The sequence below is a fragment of the Neomonachus schauinslandi genome, chromosome 4, assembly GCF_002201575.2.
Source record: "Neomonachus schauinslandi chromosome 4, ASM220157v2, whole genome shotgun sequence".
NCBI classification, from domain to species: domain Eukaryota; kingdom Metazoa; phylum Chordata; class Mammalia; order Carnivora; family Phocidae; genus Neomonachus; species Neomonachus schauinslandi.
In genome coordinates this window covers 78,675,847-78,698,220 of record NC_058406.1, presented here as the reverse complement: position 1 = coordinate 78,698,220, position 22,374 = coordinate 78,675,847, and the positions used below count along the sequence as shown (strand labels likewise).

Sequence of the window (22,374 nt, the reverse complement as noted above, 5' to 3'; positions counted from 1 at the left end):
GTTGGTTAAGCGACTGCCTTCGGCTCAGGTCATGATCCTGGAGTCCCGGGATCGAGTCCCGCATCGGGCTCCCTGCTCAGCGGGGAGTCTGCTTCTCCCTCTGACCCTCCCCCCTCTCATGCTCTCTCTATCTCATTCTCTCTCAAATGAATAAATAAAATCTTAAAAAAAAAAAAAAGAAATTACCCTGTCACATTTCCCCTAATAATTAGTATCCTGACTGAGGGGGGGAAAGGTGAATACTAGGAAAAAATCTGTAGGATTTTTACCTTTCTATATAGACAGAAGAGAAGATTCCTTAAGCTCTAAGTTACTCTACCAGAGAATTTTAAAACTCCAATAAATATACTGGAGAGAGGTACAAAAATAGTGATCAAGACATTATATAACCTATATATAACCTATTAAATAACCTATATTTAAGAGGATCTTACTTTTCAACTATTCAGTAGAGCATACATTTAAAACCTACAGATAACTTGTCTCTAAGTTTTAGTTACAATTAGACAATCTTTTGGGGTGTCTGGTTGTCTCAGTCAGAAGAGCATGTGACTCTTGATTTCAGGGTTGTGAGTTCAAGCCCCACATTGGGTGGAGCAATAATTTAAATAAATAAATTAAAAAAAAAAAGAAAACCTTTTAAGAAAAGAGGTTACTATAAACAGCTTAAATAGTTGCATACTTATCAAGTCAAAATGCTTCCACATACCAGTTCTCATCATGTAAGTGAAGAAATTCATAAAAGTTTATACAAAATAAGAGTAGTTGTTGCTGTTATTATTTTGTTAACCTTACTTAAATTGCACAAAGTGACATGGGAATTTACTGCATGGAACAAAAATTTTTCTATAGTTTAAACAGGAAATGTAAAATCTATAAATGACAAAGGATCACTACATCTATAAGCATTTATTTTCTAATTTTTTTCTGTTTCCCTCTGAATAGATTCACTTTAATCAGATAAATTTACCTCATACCATTCATTTGTTTCATACAACAGAACATAGGAAGCCACCAAAAAGCAATCATCCCCAGAAAACACTGCGGCTGATTTTCTTATCAATAAGGCAAGAATTAATTTCTTTGCACTTTGATTTTTTTTTAATAAAGCCATAAAAGTTCAAAGAGAAAACAGTATTCATCCCACATAATTAAATACTCAACCCACCAATCCACACACAGCCAGCCTTTTGCCAAGCCTGGGATTCAGGGGCCGAGCAAGAACAGCAGCTCATCGTATTCACATTTCCAAATGCACGTAAGTAACCTGTTATCTTTCATCGGCTTATATTCTTTTCATAGCACAATGGTTATTTGTGACGCATGTTCAGAGAACATACTTCTGCACTGCAGCATGATATTAAACTCACATGGGCACCCACACATTCTTCCCAGATTTAATCAGTATTTTGTTAGTGAGCTTTCATGTTTTTTTAAGCAAGTGGTTAGGAAGCAAGTGCTTGTACACCAAAAACTTAAGACCTGTGAAAGGTAAAAGTCTATATTTTATAACGACTTATAATCTATTAAAATCTAAAAAGAAGACAAACAGTAGGAAATGCCAGGAAAAATAGCCTACTGGTTCAGAAAAATAAAGTGATTAATGATACCTTTTGGGTATACATAAGCACTTATTTATAGCATTAAAACTAGCATAGTTTTTTTAAACATTTATATTAATTTATGACTTTAATGGGTGATAAAGAGAGATATTTTTATATATCTGATTCTTGCAGAAATAATGCCAAATTCACATCTTATTCACCAGCTATCTGTGTGGGGGTCAATATAAAGTGGAAGAATATTATTAATACACATTTATATTAATTTTTAAAAAACCCTCCAAATAATCACAGATGTCCAATAATATAAGGATTTTAGTAATACTAAATAAGAAAAAAAAATCCAGTGGTTATATTTAAGTTTTAAAAAGGAGAAAACATGGAATGGTATACCATACTACTACATAAAATTTATATTATTCTAGGGACACCTGGGTAGCTCAGTCAATTAAGTGGCTGACTCTTGATTTCAGCTCAGGTCATGATCTCAGGGTTGTGAGACTGAGCTGAGCTTGGAGCCTGTGTTTCTCTCCCTCCCTCTCTGCCCCTGCTCTCTCTCTCTTGCATGCATGCACACATGTACACTCTCTCTCTCTCTAAAAAAAAAATTTATATTATTCTAGTTTACATATGTCTATTATTTCCAAATATCTATATGGGGACTGTTGGCATATCTAGGTTGAAAACAACTGACTGTAGAGAAACCTAACAAACATACAAGGGATATAAAATTGCTAATTTACAAATATATAATGTAGAAAAATAATTTTAGACATAAAACTTAATATGCATTACTGCCTGAGATTTGCTGTGAGTACCCTCTATTAGCTCAGTCTTGGAATTCTGATGAAGTCTCTGAGCAAGACTCCCCCACTGCTCCAGCCTACTTAAATGTAATTACATATGTACATGTAATTGCACAAGAATTAAACAGAAAAGAAATACTGTAGTTGGTTATATAAGAACCTATTCCTAGCTCTGGCTGTTAAGTCATAAATGCATCTAGAGAGACAGGCAGATGTCAATAGCTACGTGATCCTAAAGGTTTTAAGTGAAAATTCGAGAAATTGGGGTTATCTGCCTTAAATTTTATGAATCCAAATAGACACACTAATACAAACACACAAGTCATTATTTTTGTTAATAAACAAGATAACACATCACAACAGTGATCCCTGAAAGCATCTGGAGTTGGTCTTTATAAATTGAGAACTGTAAGTTTCGATTTCTGTTCACCCTTAAGTCATCACTCCCCATCTTGTCTACTTGTCAGGCTACTGTAAATCCTGGCACTCACCAGTACAAAGTGGTATGCATACAGCGCTGTACAATGGTGAATTATAAAATATTTGTCACCAATCACTTTCCAATACAAAATGAGAATCAACAAATCTGAAAGAAGGAAAAATAAGTGAGATATTACATAGGAAGAAGGCTGTACTTTTCCCAGTGTATTTAACTTTCCTCCTTAACAACTTGTCACAGTCCATACTGAGCCCACGGCACTTTGTTCATACTTCACTAGTCCAGTTACCCACCTTATTGTAAAGTACCTGCTTCCACACGACTGTTCCCCCCCCACTCTACTGTGACCGCCCAGGATGAGGACCAGGTGTGGGAATCCAGCATAGTGCCCACCACACAGGTAATATATTGGTTGAAAGTACAAATGAGTAACTTGTTTCCAGGGTTAAATAAAATGGAAATGTTACTGAATAAAAATAATTTTTAAATAAGCTTAAATTACTGATGTTTGTGACTACAACAACTCACACAGATAAGATGGTTGGAGAAAAGGAACAAAATGACCAACTCATTCATAACAAAAATTCAACAAACTATATTTAAAAATTAACAAAGGATATGATTAAATATTAATTCAAAATAGCAACAAAAACAAAAACAAGAACTAAAACTATTAAAAAGATATGCAAAGAAAGAGGTCAAGGCCTCAATTTCTCCTTAAGAGATCCTGAAACTAAACACCATGATTCCGAAAATAGTTTCCCTTAACAAAACAGAATGTTTAACAAAACAGAAACTTCTCAAAATGTTAACACAACTATGTTCTTTACCAAATGGCTACATGTGAAAGGCAGACATGGAGACAAATGGCTATCATGGATGGAAACCAGGGGAGGATTCAAGGCTTATGGGACTGGAGCTTATATAATATGGGAACCTTCTTTTATATATTAAAAAAATGAAAATTACTGATACAAAACTAGATGTGAATATTTATTTTTAAAAAAGTGATCAGATTATAAATTTTAAAGAGAAAACAAACAGTACAAATGTGGAAATCAAGAAAATATAACACTATTAGTAACTGACTGCATGACAGACCTCTCTAGATATATTTTCCCGACGAATTGTGGCTGTACCCTCTTTGGTCACCAATTTCTATGATAATGACCTTGTAATATTTTCCATAGAGAGAATAAAAAGAATTCACTTTTCATTCAGCTTGGTTTAGAAAAGTCGGTTTCAGTTCATAATTCTTATTTTTAAGTGCTTCAGAGTATTATATTATTTGGGGAAACCTTTATCAAGTTTCTTTCATACAAGACTTTCTGGGTGGTGACTACTCTCTGAACGGACAAGGCTCATGAAGCGGTGCGAGAGGTGTACTATAAATTGTGTGTCATCCTTGTCAATGACAGCATTTTGTGCCAAACAAGCAAATCTTTTTCCAATGTATTCACATGATTCACTCTTCTTTTAATTGGGCCATCAAATAATCCAATCACCTATTCACTATTTTAATTTGAAATTTATCTCTTCCTCCTAATGAATTACTGTGTTTTGGTATAATTTAATCTTTTTGTTATAATTCACTTCTTGATGGCAGAAAATTTTCTACTGAGTCCATCACTCATCTTTATCACTTTTGTTTCATATCCCATTATTTTTATTTGTATTTTTCAGCTATTTATTACATTTAAAAATTATATAATAGGGTTCCCTATATAAAATGTCCAAATCAGGGGTCTGTTCTTTTTCTCTTGTCTTACAGAGACTGTCTAGAATGTCTTTTCAAAAAGTTTAAATGGTATATTCTCACTTAATTTCTCCTTTGTCTCATAGTATAGAAGGCTATTCCAACCCCTTCCCACAGGAGGAGAAATATGACAGAGGGAAACATGGAGTAGAAAGAGTCCATGATCTTAACTGATCATGGCTAAAACAGTTTCCTTTTGTGAACTTTCCCCAAACAATACAAAACTGCAAGCACAGGAACACATTTCAAGGGCCCTTACAAGTGAGAGAAACCTTGATGCTTAAACTTCATTAGCTTCCCACGAATTCCACCTGAGAGACCCTGTAGACCAAAAAATGGACCATTGCTAGTAAAAAAATACCCAGGCCTAACTGAGGCCCCACTCTGCAGCTCTATTGTCAAAGAGAACCAGAGAGCCAACAGGAAAAATGTTTCATGTTCTACCATCACAGCAGGTATTTTTTTCCTCTTATGGGTCCTACAAGTGACTTCTCCAATAAATAAACCAAAAGCATAGACTATGTATTCTTTGTAAAATCCCATGAGTACTTTAAAAAGAAACAGAGAGTGGCCAACATATCACATACCAGAAATGAGGTAGCCAGAAGCAATAGAGATATTCACTTTCACAAGCGATGAATCACCCCTATAAATATTAAAAAAAAAAAAAAAAGATTCCCTTTTTTTAGCACATGGTTATAAATGACAGCTACATTTTTTTCCTATTGAGAAATGTAATCAAAATGCTCTCTATAGATTCTTGAATGGTAAATTGTCATTTGTACCAGGCCCTGTGTTAGCTTGAAATACTTCTAACTGCACAAATAATCATAATTTCTTATATTAGCTATAAGTTTTATATAAATAATTTTACCAAAAGATAACTTTTTATAAATGTGTTCTCATATGATTTGTTTGTGAAAGAATTCAAATGAATTTCCAGATGCTGGCTGGTTTTTGTTTTTGTTTGTTTTTGTTTTTTATTCCTTATTCTAAATCAGAGATTCAAATACTCAAGAAATCATCTAGCCTGCCCCCTGATCTTAAGGCAATATACTAGATCAGTATCACTTTACTGATGACTGGAGAGATCTGCCTATTGTCACACAACTGGAAAATGGTCACACAGGACAGTTTAATCCTGCTGTTTTGACACTTATATATATCAAGATCCTACAATTTGCCCTAATAATTATCTTTACTCCAAGAAACAAATACGAACTATCAGTCTTGTGTTTGGTTTATAATGTAAACTACTGCTGAAATGAACACAAAATTAAACTGATAACAGCTAAATTGCAAATGGAAAGGTTTAGCAGAAGTCCTGTCTACTTTACAAATTCTGATCTGCAAATATGACCCAGGAAAATTGAACCTGGACTAAACTGCAGCATTAAGGAAAATGTAAAAAAAAAAGAAAAAAAAAGACTCTCTGTCCGTTCAGAGAGTAATCACCACCCAGAAAGTCTTGTATGAAAGTATAATTTTTTTTTTTATAAAATTATACTATGGGGCGCCTGGGTGGCTCAGTTGTTAAGCATCTGCCTTGGGCTCGGGTCATGTTCCCAGGGTCCTGGGATCGAGCCCTGCATCGGGCTCCCTGCTCAGCAGGAAGCCTGCTTCTTCTCCCTTTCCCACTCCCCCGGCTTGTGTTCCCTCTCTCGCTGTGTCCCTGTCAAATAAATAAATAAAATCTTAAAAAAAAAAATTATACTATGTAAAAGTTTGATAAGGACAAAAACTGACCAGTGAATTAAATCTTTGTCATAAAATTTATCTCCCAAAAGAACTGGTTCTGTTGACAATCATTACTACAATAAAATTAGGAGAAAAAACTTAGAAACAGTTTAGGTAGATTACATAAAAACCTCATCATGGAATTAACACTAAATTGAATCACTTTGAAAAATACCTTCCCAAAGAAAACTTATCAATACTGGTAGAATTCTGATGGGCATAATTCTGTATTTATTAAAATGATATTGCTGCAAACAGTCAAAAATTAAATTGTCCCACATCCTCCAGAGTCCATATCTACTACATTTACGCAGTGCTTTCGCAAACATACCTCATCTCTCAAACTAAGCTGAACTAAGCCTTCTTGTATAATGCCAGGAAATACAGTTTGCAATATCTCTGCCATTGGAATGACATTTAAAATTTTCAAAGAGTGATCTTAGAAATTATCCTATTATTGCTGAACATCGTTATTATCAGTATTTCAAATCTTCTCATGCGGTACTAACTTCCTCTTACATGGACATCTATAATCCTCATTTTTATCTTTGAGATCAAATGATGGGTTGAACACAAGACTGAGTCTTAAGTAGATTATTATCCAACTTGACTATCCTATCTCAATAGTTAACTCATTTTTGCTCGGAACAGTGGTTACAACAACTTGGTTTTACTCACTAACTCAGTATAAATGTTTACATCATCATCATATTCTCCCTGTCTTGGATAACAATTGTGACACTAGTACAAAGTGGCCCTCGTTATTTGTATTCAAATATAAAATAAATCCTTTTATTGTACCTTGCTGAAATAAGTCTGAACACAAGCATTTTAATAAAACATGCGCCATCAATATGTTTTCCATTTTAAAGTAAGAAATGCTCTTATTAATAATTAATATCAAAACATCAATCAAATTGACTATATTGAAAAGAAACAGCTTACCAAAGTGGATCAGCCTTTGCAACCTCATCAAAAATCAAAATGTACAGGCCAAAAAGCCCAACCACCAAAGAATGGCATGTAGATCCTACCCTGAAATGAAACAAAATACATACAAAGATTTTAGATTCTTTGCAATGAACTGTATTTCTGTCAAAACATTTAACATTTTGAAGAAGTTAAATCTGGAAGCATTTAAATATAGGAATGGAGTACATCTAAGAGTATAATACAAAATTGCCATTTAGAAATCCAAGGGCTATGAGTTTACTTTGGAATTAATAACAAGAAAGATGCCCAGGTCTACAGTTTCCTGCTAGAAAATTGTGGAATCACTTATTGGTTAAAAATTCCAAAGCAGGGGTGCCTGGGGGGCTCATTCAATGCATCCGACTTGATCTCAGCTCAGGTCTTGATCTCAGGGTCGTTGAGTTCAAGCCCCATGTTGCGCTCCACACTGGGCATGGAGCCTAGTTCAAAAAAAAAAAAAAAGTTCAAAGCAGAAGCTTATCTGATGATGCAGTTGACAGAGTTCTGTACAGATAGACGGCAACTGGCAAGTCCACTGCCCAGCACCTTGCTCCAAGCCCCATCCCTACCAGCATCACTGCAGCATTAGTTTCCTGCTCCAGTCAGTGAGGAATAACTTCCAAATCTACTGACCTTAACCAATTCTAAATCCCTGAATCAGAATTTGAATGGATCGTGAAATGAAAATGTATTGCCTTGGAGATTTCAGTGTTAAATGCACATTCCCATGCATGCTACACTTGGTTCCTGTAACCAATCCATTAGAAAGCTAGAGCAGCTATTATGAGTCTCTTTTTATCATTATTATGAAACCACTTCTAAATAGAAAAATTGAGGACCATGAATTTATACAGAAAATCTATTTTTAAAAGAAATGCTCAAGTGAAAGCAAAATGTTCACGAGATCCAGGCTGAATTTTCTTTTATAGAAGGAATAAGGTTTAGATGAAAAACATCAGTTTCTATGAACATATCTTGCTAATAATTTAATGGATTAACCTAACACCCAAGCTCTACAATATGCTACTTAAAGAAGTCTACATAGGATACAATATCTTTATTCACACAATGAAAAAGTTTATAAGAAATGAAGTTTCTTTTCTCTTCATTAGAATAAAGGATAAAAGGAACAGCAAAATTTTCTTTAGAAATTAATAGGATGTAAGAAATTTCTGTCTAAAATATGACCCCAAATCTTTAACAGTGACATATATCAACCAATCTGAAGCTTGATATTAGAAAATCTTATAGTAACTTGAAAAATCAATATGCTTGATATAATAGATGATGTGGGCCTAAATAGATATATCATGTTAAATCAAATCATATTTAAATGATCAAAGATCCTCACTAATTTAAAGGCACTGACAAAGAATACTTTGCAATACCAAAGGAACATTTTGACGTGTGAATAGTTAACCCAATTTATCTGGTTTACAAGTCTGGAATTTTCATGCCAAACGTACCTATATTCCAAACATAGCTGTTTAAGGATCTAAGTTCTTTTATGTCAAATAAGACACTCCATCTAAATACTCATACAACCAGCTTTCTATTGCCATTCAAAAAGTCTATGAAAGCAGAAAGTACAACCTCTCACTAACTTGTTTTAGTGTTTAATAAACTTATATCAAAAAGCTTCCCCTTGGGAAAATGAGAACTTTTTGTTCCTGATACTCAGCCCTCAAATTCCCTTTGTGTTGAAATGTTACATGGTAAATGGGAAGGATTACAAGCCCTTAGCTGATGGAAATGGCATATAATTCATGAGAGAAAAGTTAAATCTTATTTGGATCAGGAAAAGCAAATACCCTCTGCTTACATACTCTCCTGCATTAAAAGTCTATACTTTCAGAAACTTCTGTTTAGTAAACATTTCAGTCTATTCTTTAAAATCAGACTCTTGGCAAAGCAGGGTGTAGATTCCTTACTGTCTAAAATGAAACACCAAGATGCTACCCAAAAGAAAATTTTTTTTTCAAAGAAGATTAAAAAGAAATGTTTGTGCTAATAAATAGACAGGGAGATAATGGAAATAATGACCATTGTAGAATAGCAATTTAAAGTTACTGATTTAACCATTTGCAAGTAGTAGGGGTATTACCAATAGAAATTATATAGCCCAAACAGACAAGAGTTAAAAATTAGAGAAGCGGATTTTAAAATTAGGAGTATTTCAACACAATAGGACTTCCTATACCATAGAAAACAAGTGGATATAAGAAAATGTTTTTTAATTGTAAGATATAAATAATACCTGTAGGTATGTATTTTTTTCTGAAAAAGCAACAATTAAGTACAGCAATTTATCACTTATATTTAATTAAACTGTCAACTCTCAGGTGTGAATTTTTTGGTGAGTTGTTTTTCCTCCTGTCCTTTTTCTACTGTAGGGCTTAGACCATGCATTGTTCAGAGACTCTTTCCTGATTATTAGTAAGAATTATGTGGGTTGTGCTGATCTGGGTGTTTCAAGACTGGAAGGTGGATTTCAAGACATATACATGTACTTTACTCAAAAAGCAGCAAATCTTTTTTCTTTCTTTACACTCTACCTCACAGCTTAAGTCTCATGTAAACCAAACTGGAGTGGGAACAGGAGTAAATGTGAGAGAGAAACAGAGAGAACTCCATTTGAATAGGGTAATGAATATTCTATAATCCCAGACTCCTTTTTCAAATAGGAACTCGGTTTCCCAAATGGTGATTCTGTGCACCACAGAATGGCAGTGATAAGACTGAATAATGCAAAGTATTTTTCAATTTCATTTCATTTCATCTTTGCCTCTATCTCTGTACCGTCCCTATTTCTTTGGCTTGCTGCTCTCCAAGATTCAAATGCCCTTACCCACCCTAACCATGGTGAAAGGGAAATGAAAATAGTTCAAAATTTACTCTCAGAAAATCTGTCTCCCATCCCGCTCCTCGCCTCTTCTTCTCTTTCCCTCTTCTACCTATCTTCATGTTAGAAAGGGTTTTAAAAAATAATGGCTAGTATCTTTTGTATCCCACTTGTGAACAACATCTTTGTACTATTTTTAAGATAAAAAAAATCATACTTCTTATTTTTCAAAACTACATGGAGAAATAATTCTCACTTTTTGGGTAAAAGGAGCTATAGTGTGTATGAACCAGAAAAATCAATGTAAGGTGCAAGAGGAAACAACTGAAGTCTTAATCACAATCTGAGTTACAAAGTGGATGCCTACAAACCAGCTTGGCTCAAAGATAAGGGATTTCCTGTCAAATATGACCATTCTCAAATAAATACTTAGACTCTGGCAGAAGTTAATTCTAAAAGGAAATTGCAATGAAAAATAATTATAGCAATTTTAGAGACCTGCTGAATTCATTTTATAGTTAGTGCTAACTTCAAGTAAGTAACAACAAAAAATATACCCATAGCTGCTCCAATTCACCAGTTTGCAAATGCATGGTGACGTGGGGGCAAAAAGCTCTCAAGCACGTGAAACGGTCATCAGAGTCATTTTGTGTTTGAAATGTTGTGAAAGGTTAATGAGTTGCACACACAAAAAATCTGTAAGCCAACTAATTAAAATTCCCATACATTTCTATACCCTTATAGGTACTACTCATTTTACATTTTTTTCTTTTGCCTTAAATAAAATCTAAAAAGCAATTTTTACTTTAACAAAAAAAATAGGTTCCGATGGGCTCTGAATTATAATGAAAAGTTCATTAAAAGAGAGATACAGATGTGCTAACCATATACCACACTCTGGTATAGCATTTAACTGCCCTCAGTCTGGCTAAGCCAGCCAACACTATATATAGGCTACTCACAGCCACAGCTAACATTCACTTCTGCGATCACTTCCAGAGAGCACGTGTTTGTTATCATAAACGTTTCAGAGGAGAATGCAAAACAGGACTCTTCTGCAGTCAGCTGGAGTCTCCTTAACCTTCCCATGCTTCCCCAGAAAGTTCAATTTTTCCTAACATCTTTCAATAGAAGACTTTTTATAATTTTCTTGTATGAGATCTATCTACTTACTTTCCTTTTATTCGTAAGGTCAAATAAAAGATCTGACCTTAAATTTTGTTAGATCTTAAATGAAAGATTTTTTGGAAATATTTTAAACAGTTTTAGTTCATAAAACTAACTTTTTAAAATCAGTTACATTTTCAGATGCTTTACCTTGAGTTCCATTCAATCTTCTTCTCAAAGCTGAGACTATTAAAACCTGGAGAAACTTTTGCTGAAAACCAGAAACTTATAAAGTAGAAAAGAAGCTGAAAGGTGAGAAAGCTGGTAAAAACAGTGCTGAAGATCAGTTTGGTGTTGGTGTCCATATTTCTTCAACCTGTTAAGAAAAAACAATGGCTTTCAATTGCTTTAAATTGCTCATAAGAAATCTAAATTAATTTTTTTATTTCAAGAGTATGTGCTTATATTTTTAGTAATTTATCTTAATTTAGCACAAATGTAAGAATACAAAGAAACTAATAGACTTTTAATTATTTACCAGCTATTTGTCGTGTATCTTGTATTTGTATTTAAAATAAAAAAGGGAAAAATTATCCTAAATATCTCACTGTTATCAATTTTAGAAGGCAAATTTAACAGCATGATTTTCAAAATTATCTAAGTCTTTGAGTTTAATATTAAGAGAGCATTTCAAGTACTATAACTGAAGGTATTCTTTTAGTAACATTTTTAATTAAACTTAGGAAAAATCACCTGATTTCTCTATGCCTCAAGTTCCTCATCTATAAAATGAGTCCATTAGATAATTTCTAGAAACAATTAGGCCAAAATCATTATAAAGCTAAGATTATCTACAATATCAAAACAAAATAATTACATTATAAAAACTAACTGTACAGTGAGACAAATGACATTTAAAACAAAATTAAAATCTTAATAAGAATAATCCCATCTTAGAAAAGAACCATACCACTGTTGCTGCTTAAATTAGTATTTAACTTTTAAAAAGTATTCTGCAATCCCACACATCCTTGGACCAAAAATCCTCCGTGACTTTGTATCTCTAAAATAAAAGATTTTTATAAAAGAGCTTCAGGTTTTAAGGGTAGAGTTAGCAGAAAGAATAGTAATATGCATATATACACATTCAGAGTATTTTTTCCTCTCACTGAACTGAACTTTATTTGGACCCTAAAAATCTTAGGAACATTCAGACCAAAAGAAAAACACTAAAGCATTTGCTCATATCCAGCAAATACAGCATTTCTAGAAATGGCTCCATCTTTGATAGAGCTGACCCTCAAATGAAAAGGAAATGAATCGATACATATTTCCAGCTGCCTAATGTGAAGAAATAAAGTCCCCTACTGAAGCCAATTCACTAGAGAAAAGCCAAGTCATTGACTGCACTAGCAATAACCCCACTTCATTCCCTTCCAACCAGGACCTTGTAATAAGAATCAGGCTCCCACAGGGCCCCTTCTGACAGAACTCATGTGTCTGTAATGAGTTCTTTCCCCATTCTTTCTTTCTGGTGTGTCTGCTCAGTAAAAATATTGGTATTACAATTCTCCTCCATGAGATTCCATTAACTTTATTGCTCATTTACTTTTTTTTTTTAATTCAACATGTGTTTTAGGGTATTAAAAATTTAATTTGTGATCTTTTAGCCTAGGTTTAATATTAACCAATACATAAAAGTTTTGTACATAAATTAAACATCATTATAATTCACTAAGTAAGATGTAAAAGGGAAAATGGTTTTCTAAGATTAAAGCAAATGCGGAACTGGAGGCCAGGTGGGCAGATAAATGAAGAAAATGAAACCAGTAACCAGAAAAGAGTGGAGAGTGTAATCTTCAGTGTGAGGATGGTTTGCCCCAAAGGGTTCTGTTTGTTCCCTGCTAGTCCTGGAGGGTGGCTGGACATGAGCTACTTACTTACTTTTGTTAAAATTCAACTATATAATGAGCATTTGTTTCATTAATGTTTGCTAAAGTTATAGAACAGGAGGTATCACACAACATTATCCATTTTATGAACTATTAACTAGTACATTAACAAAGAAGCACTCGAACAACTCACCATTAAGAAATTCCTCATTCCTGACAATGGACTCTGAGAAACAAACTGAGGGTTCTAGAGGGGAGGGGGGTGGGAGGATGGGTTAGCCTGGTGGTGGGTATTGAGGAGGGCACATTCTGCATGGAGCACTGGGTGTTATGCACAAACAATGAATCATGGAACACTTCATCTAAAACTAATGATGTAATGTATGGGGATTAACATAAGAATAAAAAAAATAAAATTAAATAAAATAAAATAAAAGAAATTCCTCATTCCTACTGGAAGAACAAACATTATTAAAATGGCTGCACTACCCAAAGCAATCTACCCATTTAATGCAATCCCTATCAAAATACCACCAGCATTTTTCACTGAGCTAGAACAAGCAATCCTAAAATTTGTTTGGAACCACAAAAGACCCCGAATAGCCAGAGGAATGTTGAAAAAGAAAAGTAAAGCTGGAGGCATCAGGATTCTGGACTTCAAGTTATATTACAAAGCTGTCATCATTAAGACGGTATGGTACTGGCACAAAAACAGACACCTAGATCAATGGAACAGAATAGAGAGCCCAGAAATGGACCCACAACTATATGGTCAACTAATCTTCAACAAAGCTGGAAAGAATATCCAATGGAAAAAGGATAGTCTCCTCAACAAATGGTGTTGGGAATACTGGACCACTTTCTTACACTGTAGACAGAAGTAAATTCAAAATGGAGAAAAGACCTAAACGTGAGACAGGAAACCATCAAAATCCTAGAGGAGAACACAGGCAGCAACCTCTTCGACCTCAGCAGCAGCAACTTCTTCCTAGAAACATCGCCAAAGGCAAGGGAAACAAAAGCAATAATGAACTACTGGGACTTCATCAAGATAAAAAGCTTCTGCACAGTGAAAGAAACAATCAACAAAACTAAAAGGCAGCCTAGGAATGGGAGAAGACACTTGCAAATGACATATCAGATAAAGGGCTAGTATCCAAAATCCATAAAGAACTTATCAAACTCAACACCCAAAAAACAAATAATCCAGTTAAGAAATGGGCAGGAGACATGAATAGACATTTTTCCAAAGAAGACACAGATGGCTAACAGACACATGAAAAGATGCTCAACATCACTCGGCATTAGGGAAATACAAATCAAAACCATGATGAGGTATCACCTCATCCCTATCAGAATGGCTAACATTAACAACACAGGAAACAACAGATATTGGTGAGTATGCAGAGAAAGGGGAACCCTCCTACACTGTTGGTGGGAATACAGACTGGTGCAGCCACTCTGGAAAATAGTATGGAGGTTCCTCAAAAAGTTAAAAACAGAATTACCCTATGACCCAGCAATTACACTACTGAGTTTTTACCCAAACAATACAACGGATACTGATTCAAAGGGGCACATGCTCCGATGTTTATAGCAGCACTATCAACAATATCCAAATTATGGAAGAGTCCAAATGTCCATCGACTGATGAATGGCTAAAGAAGAGGTGGTACAGACACACACACACACACACACACACACACACAATGGAGTATCACTCAGGCATCAAAAGAATGAAATCTTGCCATTTGCAACAACCTGGATGGAGCTAGAGTGTATTATGCTAAGCAAAATAAGTCAGTCGGAGAAAGACAAATACCATACGATTTCACTAACACATGGAATTTAGGAAACAAAACAGATGAACACATGGGAAGGCGGAAAAAAGAGAGAGGGAAGCAAACCATAAGAAACTTTTTTTTTTAAGATTTTATTTAACTGAGAGGGAGAAGGAGAGAGCACGTGCGCGCGCACTAGCAGGGGGGAGGGGCGAAGGGAGAGGGAGATGCCGAGCTCAATGTGGAGTTCAATCCCAGGACCCTGAGATGATGACCTGAGCCGAAGGCAGATGCTTAACCAACTGAGCCACCCAGGCACCCCACCATAAGAGACTCAACGACAGAGAAAAAAACCCTGGGTTGATGGAGGGATGGGGGTAGGAAACCACTAAATGGGTGATGGGTATTAAGGAGGGAACTTGTGATGAGCACTGGGTGTTACAGGTAAGGGATGAAACACTAAATTCTATTCCTGAAACCAATATTACACTATATGTCAACTAACTAGAATTTAAATAACAACTTGGAAGAAAAAAAGAAGAAATTCCTCATTCCTAAAAAAGCCAGTTTTTGTTAAGTCTTTGTTATACTGGTTATTTTATATTTTTAATAGATATACTTTCACTTAACTGGGGTCTTTGGGGTACATGTTTGAGTCTCCCTTTGCAAAAATGTTTCATTTAAAACTAAAGAGCTCCATATAGTTGAGTTGTGGCTTCTATTAAAGGCTCAACAGACAGAAGCTATAATTAAATTGTTCTACTCCCAGCTTTGCTTCTTATTAAGCAGCTGCTTGCTTCATCAGTCATGCCAAATCAAGGACAAATCCAGTGATTTTTTTTAATATGTATTTCCCCAGAAAACCAAGGCTTCTGGTAGAAAGCAAATGCTCCTCTTCACTGAATCAGGCAAGAAAAGGGGAAAATGGATAAAAACCAAACAATGCTCATTACTGACATAGACTGAGAACCTTGGTGAGTTAGGTGACTAGTAGAAGAATACACTGTAAAGATAGAAAAGTATCATGGTTTGGTTCATGCACCTCTACATGTGGCTGGGATATTACCCTAGGAAGGAACAGCCAGAACAGAAGTGGGAAATATTTCTGTGGCAATTTACAAGGGGAGTGTCTAGACATGAACTTTACAATGTAATTAGCCCCTCTTGATTCACACCAAAGAAACTCTTCCAGTGGCCTCCTGAATACAAATGATATTTGAATGTTTTCTCCCAAGACAGTTTCCATAAACTTTAATTCAAGCAGGTTTCTTAGAAGAAAAACATGAAAAGGTTTGAAGTACACCTCTCCACCATTAACTTACAATAACCCTTCCCCGGCAGGACTCCCAGAGGCAGGGCCACTGGAAACAGCACAGCCAGGATGACTCAGCCCTCACTTCAGCCAACAGTTCATCCGACATCTGTCACATGTCCACCAGACAGGCTCTGGGCCAGAACTCAGAATACAAAATGGGGAACATGCTTATAGGCCAGGAGGGAAGCAAAGAAACCGATCACCACCACACAGAGTGCCAAGCTCAGGGTGCTAAGGGGGTATTCCCTGTTTTCAGTGAAATAAACACCCAGCAGAGAGGACACATAAACAGTGAGGAGATACCAGAAGGTATTCACTGTAAACCAACAGGACATCTTCTCTTCTATTAAAATCCGAAAACCCTTTAATGCTGAAGTGTAAGACTCAGTTCCACCAGCTGAGTCTAGAACTACTGACTTGGGAACACAAAGATTATTCTCATTGCCCATGTTCATTATTTCCTTGTAATACAAGGGCTTCTCTAGGGAGTATATCAGAATTACCAATGCCACCTCAAAACACATACACAACTTCACTCTTTTCCATTCTGACACAACATGAACCACTGCAGAGTGGTTAGCAGTAAAAACATTAACATGAAGAGGAAATGGTCTCGTGGGGTTGTCTTTAAGGGCAGCAAGGAAGGGGAAACTGGGAAGAACAACTCCTTTTGATTAGCATTCCTTTTCCCATCTTTCGTGAGCTCCCCTTCCTGTTTCCCACACTGATTCCAACACTCACTGGTCTCAAATCTCCGGTTCTCTCTCTCTCTCTCTCTTTTTTTTTTTTTAAAGATTTTATTTATTTATTTGAGAGAGAGAGAATGAGAGAGAGCACATGAGAGGGGGGAGGGTCAGAGGGAGAAGCAGACCCCCCGCTGAGCAGGGAGCCCGATGCGGGACTCGATCCAGGGACTCCAGGATCATGACCTGAGCCGAAGGCAGTCGCTTAACCAACTGAGCCACCCAGGCGCCCCGGTTCTGTCTCTCTTATAAGATATGGTTTCTTCCTATTTCACAAAAAAATGGAGGCTGCCAAGCATGAACTCCCTCAGTGTCACAATGTCTACGACCTCCCCTGCCCCAACACAGAACCTCTTCTTTGCACATTATAGGCTCTGCCTAGGTGTATGCCCACACCTTCAACATGGCTTAAGTGGTCTGTAACCAAACGTCCCCCACCATACCAGTCCTGGATGGTCACCTTCCCTCCCAATGGCTCCATGTGGGCATCCTGGAGGCCCCATAGGCTCTACATGACCCGAGCCAAACTTAATTGGAAACCAGTCCTTTCCCCAGAGTTCTATATATCAGAGAATGGTAGTATCATCCACCACACTTCCCCCATCTTCCAGTCTAGAATAGTTCAGTCACTCTGGTCCCTTTCCTATCCCTTATTCCCACAGTTAATTGACTGCCAAATCCTGGCAGACTGAAGAATAGCAAATGAAGGATAACTTGATTCCAGGAAAGTTCTGAAAGTTCCTCATGACAGCCTTATGAGTAATATAAACAAATGTGGCTGGAAAACAAAATTAGGTAAATCCAGAGCTAGTTGAAAAACTAGAAGCAGCAATGCAGATCAATGATCTGAAACAGACTTGAGAAATATCTCCTGCTATCCCATAAGGTTCTCTCTTTTGGGTCTGTATTAGTAACATTTTTTAATAAATATTTACATGGTACTCAATCTGCATATAATGCAGAGCTGGGAAAGATAGCTAATATAATGGGTTAACAGAATCAGGATTCTAAATTATCTTCATAAGCTGAAATAGTGAGTCCAAATCAGAAAGAAAAAGTATAATAGGAATAAATGTTTTAAAGGCAATACCTAAGTACCTAAGTATAGGATTCAGTATAATAGCTACATAACACACACACACACACACACACACACACAGGAAGCTTTGGCATTTTAAGTTACACAAACCAATGAGAGATACTGTAATGAAGATACAAATAACAACAAAAAACCCCACCAAACTTCAGGCTCATTTATAGTCAGCGTAAACGTGTACCTTTGGATCAAGATACTTATTAGTCCCACTTTACTCTGAATTAATCACATGCCATGGGAACAAGATTACTTAGGACTCAAGAGCATTCTTCAAACATCTTCACTGTCATGTGGAAAAGTGAAAGAGGGAACTTATTCTGCATTACTCAAAATGGCACAAATGGGCAAAAATTACAGGGAGGGAAGAGTTCAGCTTAATTTAAGGAAGAACCTTCTAACAATTTAGAAGTGCCCAAGTATCCATCACAGCAGTGGTAAAAGGACCTCAAGGGGGTGGACCCGAGTCTTTGAGACCCCCTCAAAGAAAGATTCTGGGATTCTAGGACTGAACTGAACTTTGGTATCCAAGAAGACAATTTTGCATAAAACACTATATAAGCTCCTCAACAGTCTATCATTTAGGTTTTTAAAAAAATCAAAATTACATATGTAGGAAAATATTAAGTACATATAACTCGGTGGGGCATACACAGACTTAGTCGCAGTCTTGAGATTGAACCTTACTCCACCGCTTGCTGTGTGACCTGGGACAGATTACTAAATTTGCCTTACCTGAACGTCAGTTCCCTGTAAAACAGAGGTAACAGTACTAACTTGGCATGGCTGTCATAGGGCATAAACCAAATGCTTGTTGGACACTTAGAACAGTACTTGGCATTTGGTGCACATGCAGTTAAGTTTCTGCTTCTACCATCATCCGTCCCCAGCAGCAAGAGGGCATGCAATTTCTGGGTCTGTCACCACTCCAGCCAAGGGCAACAAGACCATTGTCTAGCCACTAAGGCCCCTAACTCATCCCTGTTTACGTTAGTCAACACTCACACATGCAGGCAGACCCCAGTGCAGAAACCTATCCTCTACCAGGTGACTATTCCTGTCATGCTCCTAAGTTCCTTCCCAGCAGCCACCTGATCCGGCCCCTCACTTTGTCCCCTCATCAAACCCTTCCACTAGGCCCCCTGAGGCTGTTGCTCTATGCCCAGGAAACAGATCACTACCCTTTGCCTCTCCTCTGTGTGCTCTTAAGACCACCCCCTCCCCTGCAGCCCCCTCAGGTCATGGCTGCCTGGTCTCCCACACTTTGGAGTCAGGAGGTGGCCCTATGTCCTCTTTGCTCCTCACAGTCTCCTTCAGGCACTACTCCTCTCATAACCCTGCCCCCCGTAAACACCCACCCTGCTATTTAGTTGTACCACCTCTCCCTCTCCTCACTGGTATTATATTCCAACCTCCTGGACACTTCCTCCCAGTCAGAGACTTTGGTCCTGGTTTGCCGATGTCCCCAAGCCCTGATATCATCCCGAGTGACTTCTTATTCTGTCCAAGGCACGGGTTTCCTTAACAACTCAGTCCTCCTTTCTTCATGGGAAATGGCACCTCTTCCATGCCACCTCAACCACTCATGGACCTTTACTGTCCCTTACTCACTGTTTTTCTGCCTCCACAATAACACCTCAAGTATTCTTCTGTTGACCTTTCCTTCAAGTGTGCTCAGTATTACATTTCGAGTCCACTGACTTCTTGGCTCGGTCCCAACCCACTAGCCCTTTCCTGTGTTTTACTTCCCTGTTTAATCGGCTTAGATCCCAGAGCCCATCATTTCGGTAATACTCTTAGTAACACCCTACATTCCTTTTCCACTGCCAAGAGCTGGCAAAACTCCAACCCCAGAACTGCTCAACTATTTACTCAGCGATGAGCCCTAAACAATCAGAGCACTGTTGGGACGGGTCACACACCAGAAGGGATTGGGGCTGGTGAGTGAGAAATGGCAGAGGGATCAGAGGGCCCTCAACACCGTGGGGCACTCCCACCACACTGCCCCAGCTGACCAATCCTCTCACACGCCACCATTCATTTTCCAAGTCATCCCTACTTTTCAAACCTCTAACCATCCACCCCATTCTCAACAGATAACGCCCACCCGACCTCACAAAAGAATAGAAGCCGACATAGGAAAACACAATCACACCATCAACCGCACAAACTACCTGCATCTTCACCCATCTGTCCTTCCACCTCAGGCCAACCTCTCCAACCCGAGCACTTTGGATCCATCCTTTCTGGCTGCCTTGGGACTCTTCTGCTCCCCATGATCCTTTATTCTCTGCAACTGGATCTTTCTATTGGCTTTTAAACAGGCTCAAGTTCTCAGTAGAAACAAAAATCAACAAATCCACCACCTCTTCTTTAATCCGACAGTTTTCTCTCTTGCCCTCTCTCCCCCTCCCCCCACTCCCTTAAAGGACAAAGTTCTAGAAAGGTGTACCCATACTACCATCACTTCTCATCTCTCTTGGTCTTTAGCCCACTCCATTCTTGTCCCCACCTTCATCACTCCCCTGAAATAGCTACCCCTAATGTCAACAATGACTCCTACATTTGGCCTGCATGTTACCTGAACTCTCAGAAACGTCAGACACTACTGACGCTTTCTCCTTGTAATATTTCCTTTCCTGTGCTTCCCTAACACCCTACTTCATCCTCTGTCCAGCCACTAAGTAACAGAATTCCCTAAGGTCCAATCCCAGGCCCTCTTCTCTCTACTTGTTTCCTATGTGATTTCATCTATACCTGTGACATGCAGAAAAATCTCAAGTTTAAGCTCTCCATCCCAGACGTCTCCTCCAAGCTCCTGATGTGTATAGCCAACTGCCTACTTGTCAGTACCACATAGCATTTCAAAGGCATCTCAAACCAAGCTCATGACCTGACCCCTAAACTTGGTCCTCTTCTAGGTTCTTCATCTCATGGTAGCACTACACCTCCAGATGGGACAGCCTGAACCCAGGAGCCATCCTTTCATAACTTGCTTTCTGTACATCCCTACTATGCCCCATAATCCAATCCACCAAGTCCTATGGTGGAAGTCCCACTTCTTAAATAGCTTTCAAAAACATCCATTTTTTTCTAGCTTGTGACCATCACTTTTCTGGACTGTCTGCAAACCAGAAGACTATCTCCAAACAAACTGGGGGACTCCAGGGGAATCTTCATTAAAACCTGCCTCTGATCATGTCACCTCCTCACCTACCCCTAACTTAAAACCTTCAATGGTTTCCAAGGGCTCTTAACGAGGACTCTACTTTTTCCAGCCTCAACTGTCAGTTACAGCTGCAATTTAAATGAATGTTTCCTTTCCCCAGTGAAATGTGAGCCCCATGAAGGCGGGAAACATGGTCATTTTTCCCCTCACCACCGCATCCCCATACCTAACACTGGCCTGCCACATAGCATGTGCTCAATACATGTTTGTTAAATAAAATGATAATAACAGGCATTCATATTCTTACATGGGCTTTCCATTCTGCTAGTATCTCGTCAGCAAGAGGTCCCTCGTTTTGCAGTATAGTCAGAATACTGGAAAAAAGAATATTCTAAATTGACAACCCTTGTATTATAGCAGGAAAACATATTTACTTCAAAAGGATCCTCACCTCAAATGTCTAAGAGCAAGGAATACTGACCAATATTAAAAAGTGAACTAATATTGAATATGTGCTTTCGTCCATTTGTATTGCTCTAACAAAATACCACAGACTGGGTGGCTTATAAATATCAGAAATTCATTGTTGCCCACAGTTCTGGAAGCTGAAAATCTGAGATCAGGGTACCAGCCTGGTTTGGTGAGGGCCTTCTTCCAGGTCATAGACTTCACATGGCAGAAGGGGCAAGACAGCTCAGTGGGGTCTCTTACAAGAGCTCTAATCCCACTCATGAGGGCTCTACCCTCATGACCTAATCACTTCCCAAAGGCCCTACCTGCTGCTACCACCACCTCTGGGGATTAGGATTTCAACATATGAATTTGCAGGGCGGGGTGGGGGGGCGGCGGGACACAAACATTTAGATCATAGCAGTAGCATATGCGGTTTCTCCATCCCAAACTCCTTATAACAAATAGTATGTGTTCAAAGGTTTCATAATAATTACAATTTGCACTGTATTTTCATACTCTTACCAACTACAGAAGTACTTGTTTATTGATTTAGCTACATCAGTAGGCCTAACATGTTCAAGTGTTTTAAGTCTCTATTTGCAAACTGAAAGCTATTTATAAATGAACACATGACTGCAGAAGATATCTACCAAACCAAACAAACAAAAACCCTATCAAAAAAGTCATACCTGCACCTCACCCAATCA

General features: G+C 37.6%; 1 protein-coding gene across 6 annotated transcripts in view; it reads right to left on the bottom strand.

Annotated features, from left to right (window-relative positions):
• LOC110580308 (TLC domain-containing protein 4-like) overlaps positions 1-22,374 on the bottom strand; it is a 103,342-nt gene that overhangs the window by 37,038 nt on the left and 43,930 nt on the right. For all 6 annotated transcript variants that reach the window (XM_021689971.2, XM_021689974.2, XM_021689973.2 and 3 more), the window contains 4 exons: positions 11,432-11,597; positions 7,246-7,335; positions 5,151-5,209; positions 2,860-2,954 (listed from right to left, as the gene is read on the bottom strand). In XM_021689971.2, the coding sequence (XP_021545646.1) occupies positions 2,860-2,954; positions 5,151-5,209; positions 7,246-7,335; positions 11,432-11,586 (399 nt within the window). In that variant the 5' untranslated portion in view covers positions 11,587-11,597. The remainder of the gene's footprint in view (positions 1-2,859; positions 2,955-5,150; positions 5,210-7,245; positions 7,336-11,431; positions 11,598-22,374) is intronic.